Source organism: Podarcis raffonei, chromosome 7 (genome assembly GCF_027172205.1).
Source record: "Podarcis raffonei isolate rPodRaf1 chromosome 7, rPodRaf1.pri, whole genome shotgun sequence".
NCBI classification, from domain to species: domain Eukaryota; kingdom Metazoa; phylum Chordata; class Lepidosauria; order Squamata; family Lacertidae; genus Podarcis; species Podarcis raffonei.
Genome location: NC_070608.1, coordinates 50712136 through 50724205, shown reverse-complemented (window position 1 = coordinate 50724205; position 12070 = coordinate 50712136). Strand labels below are relative to the sequence as shown.

Genomic DNA, 12070 nt, shown 5'->3' with positions numbered 1-12070 from the left:
TCACTTCAGGTGAGAAGTTATTCCTGGCACCTGTAGCTCAGTCCTTTCATATTCCTCCTCATTAAATAGGAATATAATTTCCAATTATATTTGCACACCATGGAGTTTGAGCATATAATGCACACATGGACACAGATAACGAGTCACACAGTTGTTAGTTTATACCTACTGAATTCAGTGGGCTTGAACCCTGAACTGGATTTTGTGCTCATATAAATAGAATGTGTGTGCATACAATCTAAAACTACAAGTTATATACTACAAATAATGCAGAGGTACGGTTTGTGCATTTTCACTCTTCTGCTTTATGAACATTAATTTTCCATTACAGGAATATCCACATAACTAGTAAATACAGTCTAGACAAATATGTACAGGAATATGCATATGGTTGTTAATTTTTCTTGATTCTTTTGTTTTATCTTTTTGTATACCACTTTGTGGGTTTTCATAATCTCGTGGTGTATAAAGTTTATGAAATAAATATTCTGTGCACTGTCCGTACAGGGACTTGTTCAATCATTTTATTCACAATATGTTTTCTAATGTTAAGTGACTTTGCTTCTCAAATCACAATGAACATGGTCCAAAGTACATTGTCCTGCATCCATACATGGATATCTGTGCATACAATGGCTTCCCTTCTTTATTTTTAGCATTTATTCCACACCATCAATGTACATTTAACCTTCCAGAATGTCATCGGGAAAAGAGACACTGAGGATGAGACTTCTCTGCCTGATTTTGGGCAATTTAGGATACCCTCCCACTTCAGCCCTGTATGAAACAACATATCAGTCAGGGCTGGCTCTGACATAGGTCAGCACTCAAACATAGAGACGAGCAGGAAGTTTAATTCTTTATTCAAGAAAACAGCAGACAACACAAAGAAGTCTCAAGGCAAGACCAGCTTCCATAGCACAGTTTCCAGGACTGATGGTTCCTCCTTCACACTTGCCCCCAAGACCCCTTCTCTTCTGGAGATTGCTCACGTAGCCATAAACACAGTGGGACAGGACTCTTGCTTCATGTTTTGAGTCTGAACAGCTTTCTGCCCTTGGCTCTTCCCTCTCAAGCCTGTTGCTTCTTCAGTGGCCCACCATTCTCCTCCCTCCTTCATCTTCTGACCTGTCCTCAGTGTCCCACTACCATTCCTCATGCTCTGAACCTTCCTCCACTGAGGCTTTCCTAGGGGTTCGCCATCAGGTGCCTTGCACCACTCCTTGTCATCCAGCCAGTCCCTGACAATATCCTGCACTGTTTGGTAGATGCTCCCTGCCTCAGCGAGTGACTTTTTGGGTCTGCGTGGGAGAAGGGCAGAAGGGAAAGCCTTCTGCATGAACTGCCTTCTACTCACACAAATTTGGAGACAATCCTATTTCTTTTGCAATCAAGAATAAAATTGACTTTTAAAATGCAGTTAATACATGCATTTAAACTGAGAAATTAAAATGTGTGATTTTACTCTAGAAGACAAGCCTACTAAAATAGGCCAGTTGCAGTCTTACTGATACGGTCATACCTCATTTTACGTTTGCTTCATGTTACATTTTTTCAGGTTGCGTCCCGTGGCAATCCGGAAGTACCGGAAAGGGTTACTTCTGTGTTTTGCTGCTCACGCATGCGCAGAAGCGCTAAATCACGCTTTGCGCATGCGCGCAAGCACCAAATCACACCGCACACCTGCGCAGATACGATGCTTCAGGTTACGGGCCTTTCACGTTGTAAACGAGCCTCTGGAATGGATCCCGTTCTCAACCAGAGGTACCACTGTACTGTTAAAAATGACAGAGATGTGCTATCATTCACAGGCAAGCACAGGAAAGTTCTATAATTCAATTTCAACCCATTTCAAAACTACATCAGAGACGTGTATTTTTATTTCAAGTAAAATTCCAGAGAAAATGAGATTATGTACATTTCAACAAAATCTTTTAAACTATCCAGCTGAAATTTTCAATTTTCAATATTATCTATATCATGTTTAAATGGAATGCCCACTGAAGACTGTGATTTCCTTATGGAACAAATAGGATGCATCTTGTCCTTTTTACAATATAACAATAAATAATATGAACTCTCCATTCTTAATGCTACAAACAAAATTCACCATGGCACAGCAGTTCAGACTGCTAATACCATCAGTATTGGGCTCTACCACAATGCATTCGTGTAGGTTTTAGGCTACAATCCTATGACCAGGGCTGAAGAAAGAGAGAGGAAGATCTAGTATTAGATTCTGCCCGACCCCATCACCCCTCCACAGCTGTGGCAACTTCTGTGGAACTCCAAAATCACTAAGGTCAAAAAGCAGATGATATAAGAGTTGGGGATATGCTGGGGAAGACTGTGGAAAGATTTGTAGTTAAAGAATCTGCATCCATCCCACTCCCCCAACCTAGAAGAATTTTATACCAGCTCAGGGGATAATGTAAATATCACCCTTTTATTTCCCTTCCATTGGAAACATGGGAGGGAAATGTAGAAAAAAGAAAGATTTGGGAAAGGGACAAAGGAGGACGTGGTTTAACTGACTTTTGACCCCTTAGCCACCCTTATGACTGTATGGTAAGAATTAACTAAGTCCAGTCATTAAAAAAAAATCATGGAAAGTCATTCATCTAAATTCAAATTCACTACACAATTCTAGTGTAGTTGAACCTGAGCATAAGGAAATCCATATAAGTTCAAATTCTACTTCAGTTATTACCTCATTATGCTGTCATGGGTTCAGTAAGTATGTTATTGTCACATTATGCTGTCGCAATCCCCTAGCCTCAGTGTCCCATCAGCAGAATGAGATAACACCCTGATTCATATAGATGTTGCAGGGATGAAAATAAGAAAATGTTATCATTTTCCCAATGTCACAGTGATGGAAGGCATAGTCAGATATTTAGGAAAACATGAAAATATTATTCAACAGAAAGGCAAATCTGCTTATGCACAATTCAATAATGCACGTTTCTTCCACAGTTTCCATCACTTAGTTTTTAACCAAAGTTAAAAGCCCTACCAAAAGAATTATCTCTTTCCAATACATCAAGCACTACACTATACTGCTTCCTGGTTCCAAGACCTACAAGCAGTCTGAAGACTACATTTGGCCCTGAAAAAACTTTGCCCTAAAACAAGTTCACTGCTGAAACTTTGAGATTTATACTTTGTACTGAAAGCTCAAGAGGATTTCAAGTATATGTTAGAAAACTATTAATTGCATGTTATTGCATTTTATGTATGAATGCACACATAAAAAAAATTTTAAAAGGTATCTTGCAGATCCACTATATTTTCTGGAAGACTAATGCCTTGAAAAAAAACCCACCTCTCACCTTCCTAAACACTGCAATTCCCCGAAAGCATAATTTCCAAAAGCAATTGTTCCTTGAGAATGATGGAGCCTACAGGTATGTCTGTTCCTCCGCATTTTTCTAAAATGACTTCCCAAGGTTGACTGCGTAGTTGCTGTGTAGATGAGAATGTGCTTTAATGCTTCTCAGTATTGACCTTGGAACAATCACAAAGGTAATAATCCTCTTGATTCGACATTGAAATACACACTCAGGGTGAAGAAATGGATGTGTTCTATAGATTCTGGAATTCAGTTCCTGCAGTGCTAAAAAAAAAAACCTAGGACATTAATCTAGGCAACATTAAATCCTATTTAATTCAAAAGAGATTTCAGCATATGCTTAACTCTCCCACTGAAATCAGCGGAAATTTAAAGGTGCTTAATTCATGCCCCATTTACTCTGAGCATGGTAGGAGTTTTTAATGACACTGATTGTTGATACTCTCAATAGGAAATAATAGGCTCATGCAAATAGGGTCAAGGTCTCTACATCATAGGACCTTTGTCATCCTCCCAAAAAAGAAAATTGGAGCTCTTTTGCAACCAGAGACTTGCGGTACTGTATATGCCTATGATGAGCCCCATGTTTGCAGGTCTTCTTTCTGATTTGGGCTTTCAAATGGGATAGCTCAGTTGGTAGAGCATGAGACTCTTAATCTAAGGTTGTGGCTTTGAGCCCCATGTTGGATGAAAGATTCCTGCATTGCAAGGGGTTGGGCTAGATGATCCTCACGCTCCCTTCCAACTTTACAATTCCACAATGTTTCTAACCATCCCTGTTTCTAACGCATCTTTAATATGAAAGGCGCATAAAGTCCACCATTTTTCCTCACTGAAAAGTGTCCTTGCGTATCTTCAAGTGCATTTGTAAACATGGGCACAGGTTATCTCATCAAAACAAGTGAGCTATGCACAGGTCAGTGGGCACCTGATGAGCAGCTGATCTGTAAATGGAATTTAGCTGTCATAATACCAAAATACATTCGCATTGCAGAAGCTAGAGCTGTTTCCTATGTTGGAGGCAGAGGTCTTGCTCCACCCACTTTTCTTTTTTAATGATACAGCAACACAAGAGGCACTGCCGCTGCTATTTGCAAGCCAATGATCAGCACTGGGATGCCATTTGCGGAGCTGCTCCTGGACTCTCTTCTATCCCAGTCCATCCTGCTTCCCTGTGCCACACAACAGCAGTGCTGTCTGTGTAAACCAAAATGACTGGGCTGCAGAGTTGGACCATCCATTCCCCTTCACCCACCAGTGGTCTACTCTGACTAGTTATTTCTATTACAGTTCTACAGCAGGCTTTTTAGCCACGTTTCTATCGACAAGTAACAGACACAACAAAATGGACGTCTTCAGAATTTGCATTCCACATAAGAAAATATTTTGGTTACATTCATCTGTTGTGCTGTTCTTGTTTTTAAAATCATGAAGAGCTGTGTGGGTCTGTCTAAATATCTCTTGGCCATCCTCATAGAGGCTGAGGCACATGGAGCCTGGCATTTGCAAATTCTATTTGTCACCTAGTATTAATCAGAGTCTGTGAAGGAAACTCTTCACTCTGTACCTGACAGATCCTATCAGAGCTAAAGGATGCCAACAAATGCATTGTTTGGTTTAAAACTCACCAGGGTTTCATGCAGTGCAAAGGGAATGAAACAAATATATTTACAGTCACTAGTTAGGAAAATGAAAAATATAGATTCTGCTCCTTTGCACACTGGTGTGTATACACACACACATGCCATAGATAGATAGGCAGATGTCAATATTTAACTAAATAATTGTGTGAGTTAAATGACTTCTACTTGCACAACAGGACTATCCCTCCCTCTCCCTTCCACCCCATGTGCCCTGTGCCACCCTCAAATCTGCTCCAGGATGTTGGGGGAACCCTCCAAAAAAAATTAGGGGTAAGGAGAATGGGGTAGAAGTAGTTCCACTTGCACAGTTATTTAGTCAGTGTGTGTGTGTGTGTGTGTGTCAGTATCAGTGCTGGGTTATCTCCTCCACCCTAAGTGCTTTCATATAGTAAACAGACGCCACTCATGTTTATGCGAGCCCATGGAAAACTGTCCAAAATGAGTAATTTCAGTGAGAGAAATTTCAGGTTCCCGCACTGAAATGACCACTATCACAAGCCGGACATAGCATTCCATATGGAACAATAAAATCTGCAGAAGAGGGATGGGGAACATGTGACCATCCAAATGTTGTTGGACGACAGTTTCCATCAGCCCATTAACCATTCAGCTGGGAGGTTCAAATCCAACAACATCTAGAGAGCCTCTTAAGAAGTTTTGTTCTTTTAACCCAAATTCACATTTCCCCTAATACTTGCTGGGCAGTCCGCAGACCATTCTTATGCTGTAGCAGCAGATGATCTCCTTGAAAGTCTTTCGCATTTCCTGGCTTCGGAAGGCGTAGATCAAGGGATCGATAACTGAATTGCACATGATGAGGATGAGGTACATGTTGAAGTGTGACATGAAGCAAATGCAGTAGAGATTCTGAGGGCAGGATATCATCAGGATGAGATGGAGGAAAAATGGAGCCCAGCAGACAATGAAGATGCCCAGCAGCATAGTCAGGGTGATGGCACCTTTCATGCTGGTCCTCTGGTGAACGGAATTATATCCTGGCAAGGCTGCTATCCTCTTGACATGAGTACGAGCCAAAAGGAACATGTGTATGTACAGCGAGACCATGAGGAACAACATAGTGAAGAACATTGTGATGAGACACATGACGACGTACTTCGATTCATAATAAAGGATGAAGATGATCCCACAGCCAGTACAAAAGGTCCAAATGCATGCAATTATGAGCCCTGATCTTTTCACTGTCATTATGTTGTGATAACGGAGGGCATAAAAGATAGTGATATACCTGTCTACTGCAATAGCTAGCAAACTGCACATGGAAGCCACAACAGATATACATATCAGCGAATCAAAAACATTGTCTATGTGACGTACAAAAACATCTTCAATAATTAGATGCCTATTGTTTAATAAATATATGGTTATGGTCTCCCAGGCATTTGACACGCTGACCAGCATGTCAGCAACAGCTAAGCTGCACACAAAGAAATACATAGGAGAGTGCAAGTTCTTGTTCTTAACTATGGCACAGATAACTAGGATGTTTTCAAGAAGGCTTACAATGCCAAGTATGAGAAACACCTCCGTTGCTATGACCACTTGCTCACATGTTGATGCCTTGGTCTTGACGGTGGGCACAGTCAGGTTGCTCCCAAGAGCGCTCAAGTTAAGGTCTGGAATGCTGGGTTGATTAGATGAGTTCATCTTGGCTGAAGAAGGTGCTGTTTTCAGTCTGGGAGACTTATTGTAAAACAGTCCTGCAGATGCATTCTTCGGAAAGGCGGAAGATCCTGCCAAACGATCACAAAGCATGACATAAAGCAGAGCTGATGATGACAAAAGGAATGCAATGCAAAGGGGAAACTAGATATGTAAATGGCAGACCCAAGAGTTGCAATGTGGGTTGCTTCCAAAGTCAAATAAAACAAGGAGCACAGGAGCAATTTAAAACATAGGAACAGGAAGGAGATAGGGTGATGAACTCCCCCACCCCATATCTTATACCCACACAAAATCTCTCTTCCTATACCACCTATTTTTCTCACGATTGACACATTTCTATATATCCCAGAGAAGATAAATACACTGAGCAAACTTCCGCAGAAAATTAGTATGTTCAGTCTGAAAAAGTCTTGAGAACCCCACTGAACAGAACAGCTATAAGACCAGATTTCATTAGCTCAGCCAATCAGATTTACATAAAAGTTTGAATTCCTGCAAGAATTACAAGCTAAGCTTTCAAAGCTTCTCCTTCATCTTTGCACTTCTCAAGTTTGCAAGTACTGTGATACAAACAGCAAATGACTGTAGCATTAGCCAGCCGTCTTGCAGCAAAATCTCACACCCCCAAAGATATACTGATATTCAAGGGTTTGCTATAACAGCAGGTTTGGTGCTGCTATTTTTTTAAGTTGATCACTATTACTTCAAGGTTAAAGTGCAGTATGGTTTTTCTGTTCTGTCTGAATAATGAGATGTTTCTGAATGTTTGCATTATGAAAGATGTTGCAAGCAGTCAAAACCCTTCATGAATACAACACATTTTTCGAAGGATCCTAATAGCTTCCATTTACAATTAAAGAAAAAATGTAGCTATTTACCCAGTGCTGTTCCTTCCTATTTCTCTTCAGGTCCTGCATATGTTCTTCCGGCTGTCAGAAGTTTCTGATCACCTGTCCATTCAGCATCAAGTGTTTGTGCACTTTTGACAGGAACCAGTGCCATAACAGTAGAAAAGCACTATTCACATCCAAAGAAACAAGGCTGTTATAAATTACTTACTGTGGAGCTGTCTTTTTATAGTCTCAGAGTTAATGACTTCAATGTTCGGCTTCCAGCTCCTCCTCTGCGCACCCCCACCCCCGCCTTCTTACCACCCAATTTCTCATAGACTTCAATAAGATGCAAAGACTTGAATTTTTAGCATCACCTAGTGGCTGATATTTGTGATGCACCCCATCTTTATAAACTGCAATTTTTTCCTGCTTTACACATTATTTGTATGATATAATTCCCATGCTATTTTTAATATTTTGCCTCCATTTAATCTCCCAAATATTAAATGGACTGAAATATGACCTGGCATTTTACTGAAAATTCTTTAGAAGCAGCGAGGTTCCTTTTTTTGCAGCAAAAGACTATCACTGATTTCCTCTGAGGGGGAGATATGGACTTACTGTAAAAGGCTTAATTTGAACCAGAGCTCATTAGCCTCTGCACCTGTTCTCAGTGAAATTTTTTAAGGGGAATGCATGTGTAGCATCTTGATAAATTTTTTTATTGTATTATTCCTAAGTGTAAGAAACTAACTCTTTGTGTTCTGTATTAGGAACAGCCATTGCAACGCCCTCCAGATGTTGCTGGACTTCAGCTGCCATCAACCCCAGTCAAAATGGGTTGGGATGGTGTGAGCTGTAATCCACCAACTGCCGGAGGGCACCACATTGACTAACCCTATGTAGATGGTGTTGGTTTCCATTTGGATACTTGCAACAAGAATAGTTGCCATGTGTCTATTCCAGTCAACAGATAAACCTGGGACTTGGGTCCACCCCTCCACCAATGACAGCCAACCAGCTCCAAGATGGTGAGAAGGACTAAGCCCACAACACTCTAATCCGGCAAACTTGAAACTGAAAATAAGAAACTCATGGTGGGAGGGAAAAGGAATAAATATCATGACCACACACCACTTATAGGGGTACATGCAACATCACTTATCCTTGCTAGGTGACTACTTTATAATAAAGAAACAAATAAGCTGTTGAAATGCCAATAGGGGTTCACAAACTATCTTTCAAAAGTCACAGTTTCTTCTCACAAAAGTTTCTTCTCTGTTTCAATTCTTCCTCCACCCACAGAAGGCATAACTGGGGACTGAACCCCAACCCCAAAGCAGGTATGCTAGAGCCTGGCTTAGACATGGTAGAGTCTATCAGGACCTTGGACAGCACACTATAAAAAAGCTGGCTGGGTATTGCCATCTGCTGAAAAGAAGCTATCTTGTTCTGTAACTGTTTACATGTGGGAGTGAGCGGGACGCCACAGAACTAAGGTCACGTCCACACCATACATTTGAAGCACTACTTTATCACTCTCTGTGGTGATTCTCCAGTCATGGAAAATCCTGGCAACTGTAGTTTGTTAAGGGTGCTGGGGATTGTAGCTCTGTGGGTCAGAACTCTTAACAAACTACCACTCTCCCATGTCCATTTAAGATATCAGTCCTCCTCCTCCTCCTCTTCCATCCATCCAAAACCTATGTACATCACTCCCTCTCATTTAGCATTTTCCTCCATCCTAAACCTCCTCTAAAGATTAACCCAAGTTACTGGAGATCTCATTCGAACGCTATTTTATTCTTATTTATTTCATGAATGAATCACTTCCCATGAGGCATCTCAAAGTGTTTTACAATACAATAAAAGCATACAAAGAACAACTGCATACTGTATATAAAAGCAACACACGCATACACACACAAAGAGAGAGAGAGAGAGTTACCAGCTAGAATAAAAGTCTCCACTGAGAAAGCTTGTTGAAAGAGGAACATATTCAACAGGCAAAGGACAATCAATAAACCACCTGTCTGATAGTGCTGTCACACTAAAGACCTGATTCTGGCAATGTGCAGAATGGACCTCCTGACAGGATGGCGTCTGCAGGATGCCCTCTCCCACAGAGCACAGCGATTGGTTGGATATGCAGGGGATGAGATGATCTTTTCCTGTAATCCTCCTGTTTGTTTAATAGACTGTGGACTGTAAGTCTCCTATCTTCAGCTACTGAGTCTGCACTATAGCCCCACCTAGGTTCCCCAGTTACTGTCCTGATGCACTTTGACTTTCACTTAAAGACAGAAATATGTCTTACTTTTGTACACATGCAGAATCATTGATGGAGGTAGAAAAGGCCACATGGTAAAACACCATAGCAAGGTTCATGCAGGCCAGCTGTCTCTCTTAAAGGTGGGGATACTGTGAACACCCTCAATTTCCTAGCAAGTTCTCTTTCTTTAAAATAAGAACTATTAAAGGAGAATATTAATATCAAGACATTAAAGGTTAAGAAATATAAAAATGACTTGCTAATCAGAAGCAATTTAGAGAGGAAAATGGCCCTGCCATTATATTAAAAGTGGTTCCAGAGAGCATGAACTATATAGCCTGAAGTTTAAAGAAAGAGTGGATTTAATTACCAGTTTTAGAAATGTCATGCTCTTTGCCTTCACCAGCCATTGGGATCCTTCCTATGAAAAATGTAACTACTTCCACATACAATGGCCAAAAAAGAAAATCTCTGCTCCTTGGAGTGTCTTTGTAGAATGGCAATAGTTACTCCCACAGCTTTGGGAGCAGAACAAATTCATGTAGTATTTCAGAGATGTAGATTTTATATATGACTCTAGGCAGCAATGTGATTTTATGCAGTACTGGGTTTTGTATTGTATTTATTTATCTTATACGTGAATGGCTTATGGCCCAAGCATTAATAAACTGACTGACTGAGAACAAATTACCTCCACCTTTTGTTTATTTGTTGTTTGTTTGTTTGTTTGTTCTTTTGCCACTTAATGCCAAAATAGGCTTCTAAGAGGTTTACATAATATAAAAAGCAAACATTGAAATAAACACCCACGATTAGAATATACAATAAAACAATCCCATTAAAACAAAACAGTTAAAAGAGGAGACTAGGATTACAGTAGAAGGCCTATGCAAATAGTTGCATCCTCAAAAGCCAGTGAGATGCCAAAACAAATGAGATCATATTTCAGCAAGGAGTGCATTCCATCACACCAGTACCACCAATGAAAAAGCCCCATCCATGTGACCATAAACTGATAATCACCTGGTTTGTGGAAAAACTCACTGCGTTCCATTTGTTGATCAGTCTTTCAGATAACCTGTTCCAAATTTGTTTCAGGCTTTGCATTGTTACACGCTAGCCCAATCTCAGAGTGGTGAGAGACTCCAGGGGTTCCAGGCACTTGCCCAGGGTTCAGTTTCCTATGTGGAGACTGTGGTGTGTTAGGATATATGGTTTATTTACACATATATGCAACCTGAGCCGAAGGTGGAGGGGCTCACGGCATTACTAGCTCAACAGATCTTGCTTCCCCGTTAGGAACCCCAGGGCCCAGCATAGAGCAAACATGTGTCTGGCTCTCTAGCTTCAACTTGTTCTTCCACCTCAGCTCATACACAATGACACTCCTATTGTTCTTCACCTACCAGCCAGATGAGGAGCGGGGAAGACACACTCATTTGCCCACACACCACCCTCACTTAGTTGTAGCTCTTGCAGTCTAGTTCATTCTGATGCTTATCATGGTGCTAGCCACAACCATTAGCTAGACAAAGGGACTGATTCAGCAAGCTTGCTCTCATACCGTCTACCTGCCACAGATACAGGAACTCAAGAATTTCACAGGACTCAGGGCATCATGCAGCCTGACTCCCCAAGCCTACATTAATACATAATTAACAAGACCTTAAAGCTAGCTTAGTAGCTAACAGGCAGGCAGAACATATCCCTCAGCACATATGTCATTCATGCCTAGAGGACATAGCACAATGGGAATCCTTTCTTTATACATCTTTTTAGATGTAACTGGTATTATGAAAAGTGCACTGAAGCAAAATAGCAATCCATCCAGCTGTGCTCCTAGCCCCTCTTGGTTGCAGCCACAATGAAGCACAGTTCTCATGGTCTTATACACCTAGCACAGCTTCACTGCTGCATAACAAGGATTTTTGAAAGCATTATTTGTTTCACTGGGCAGTACTTTCAGTTCACATTCTCTCACCTGCAGAGAACAACGAAGTCCACTACCTGAAGTTTCCTTCGAACTCTTCATGTACAATGCAGGTACTTTTTTTGTTCTGTGTTTCTCCATATTTTCTTATCTGCAGCCTAGAAATAAGCCCCCTACAGGCAACACTGTTTCCCATTATGCACAAAGTCTTTTAGCACAGTAGACAATGTATTCTTTTAAGCACTGATCAGGAGGGTTGGGGTGGTTCTCCAATTGGGTTTTTTTTTACTTTTTCTTGTTTAACTCCCATAATCTTACCCATTTATAAATTCTTCTCCACAATTTGTTTATTCCCTT

The 12070-nt window shown here is 40.8% G+C and overlaps 1 protein-coding gene across 2 annotated transcripts; it reads right to left on the bottom strand.

The window, feature by feature from the left end:
- Nucleotides 1-510: 510 nt before the first annotated feature.
- MC5R (melanocortin 5 receptor) lies at nucleotides 511-7765 on the bottom strand. Of its 2 annotated transcripts, XR_008331517.1 has the most exons (3): nucleotides 7557-7765; nucleotides 4234-6746; nucleotides 511-3884 (listed from the first exon to the last, which is right to left on the bottom strand). XR_008331517.1 is itself a non-coding variant. In XM_053396607.1 (2 exons), the coding sequence occupies exon 2, from the start codon at nucleotides 6658-6660 to the stop codon at nucleotides 5683-5685; it is 978 nt and encodes a 325-aa protein (XP_053252582.1). In that variant the 5' UTR covers nucleotides 6661-6746; nucleotides 7557-7765; the 3' UTR covers nucleotides 511-5682. The 2 variants fall into 2 exon arrangements, 1 of the variants encoding a protein (XP_053252582.1); XM_053396607.1 differs by having other exon boundaries at nucleotides 511-6746.
- Between the last annotated feature and the right edge of the window lie 4305 nt (nucleotides 7766-12070).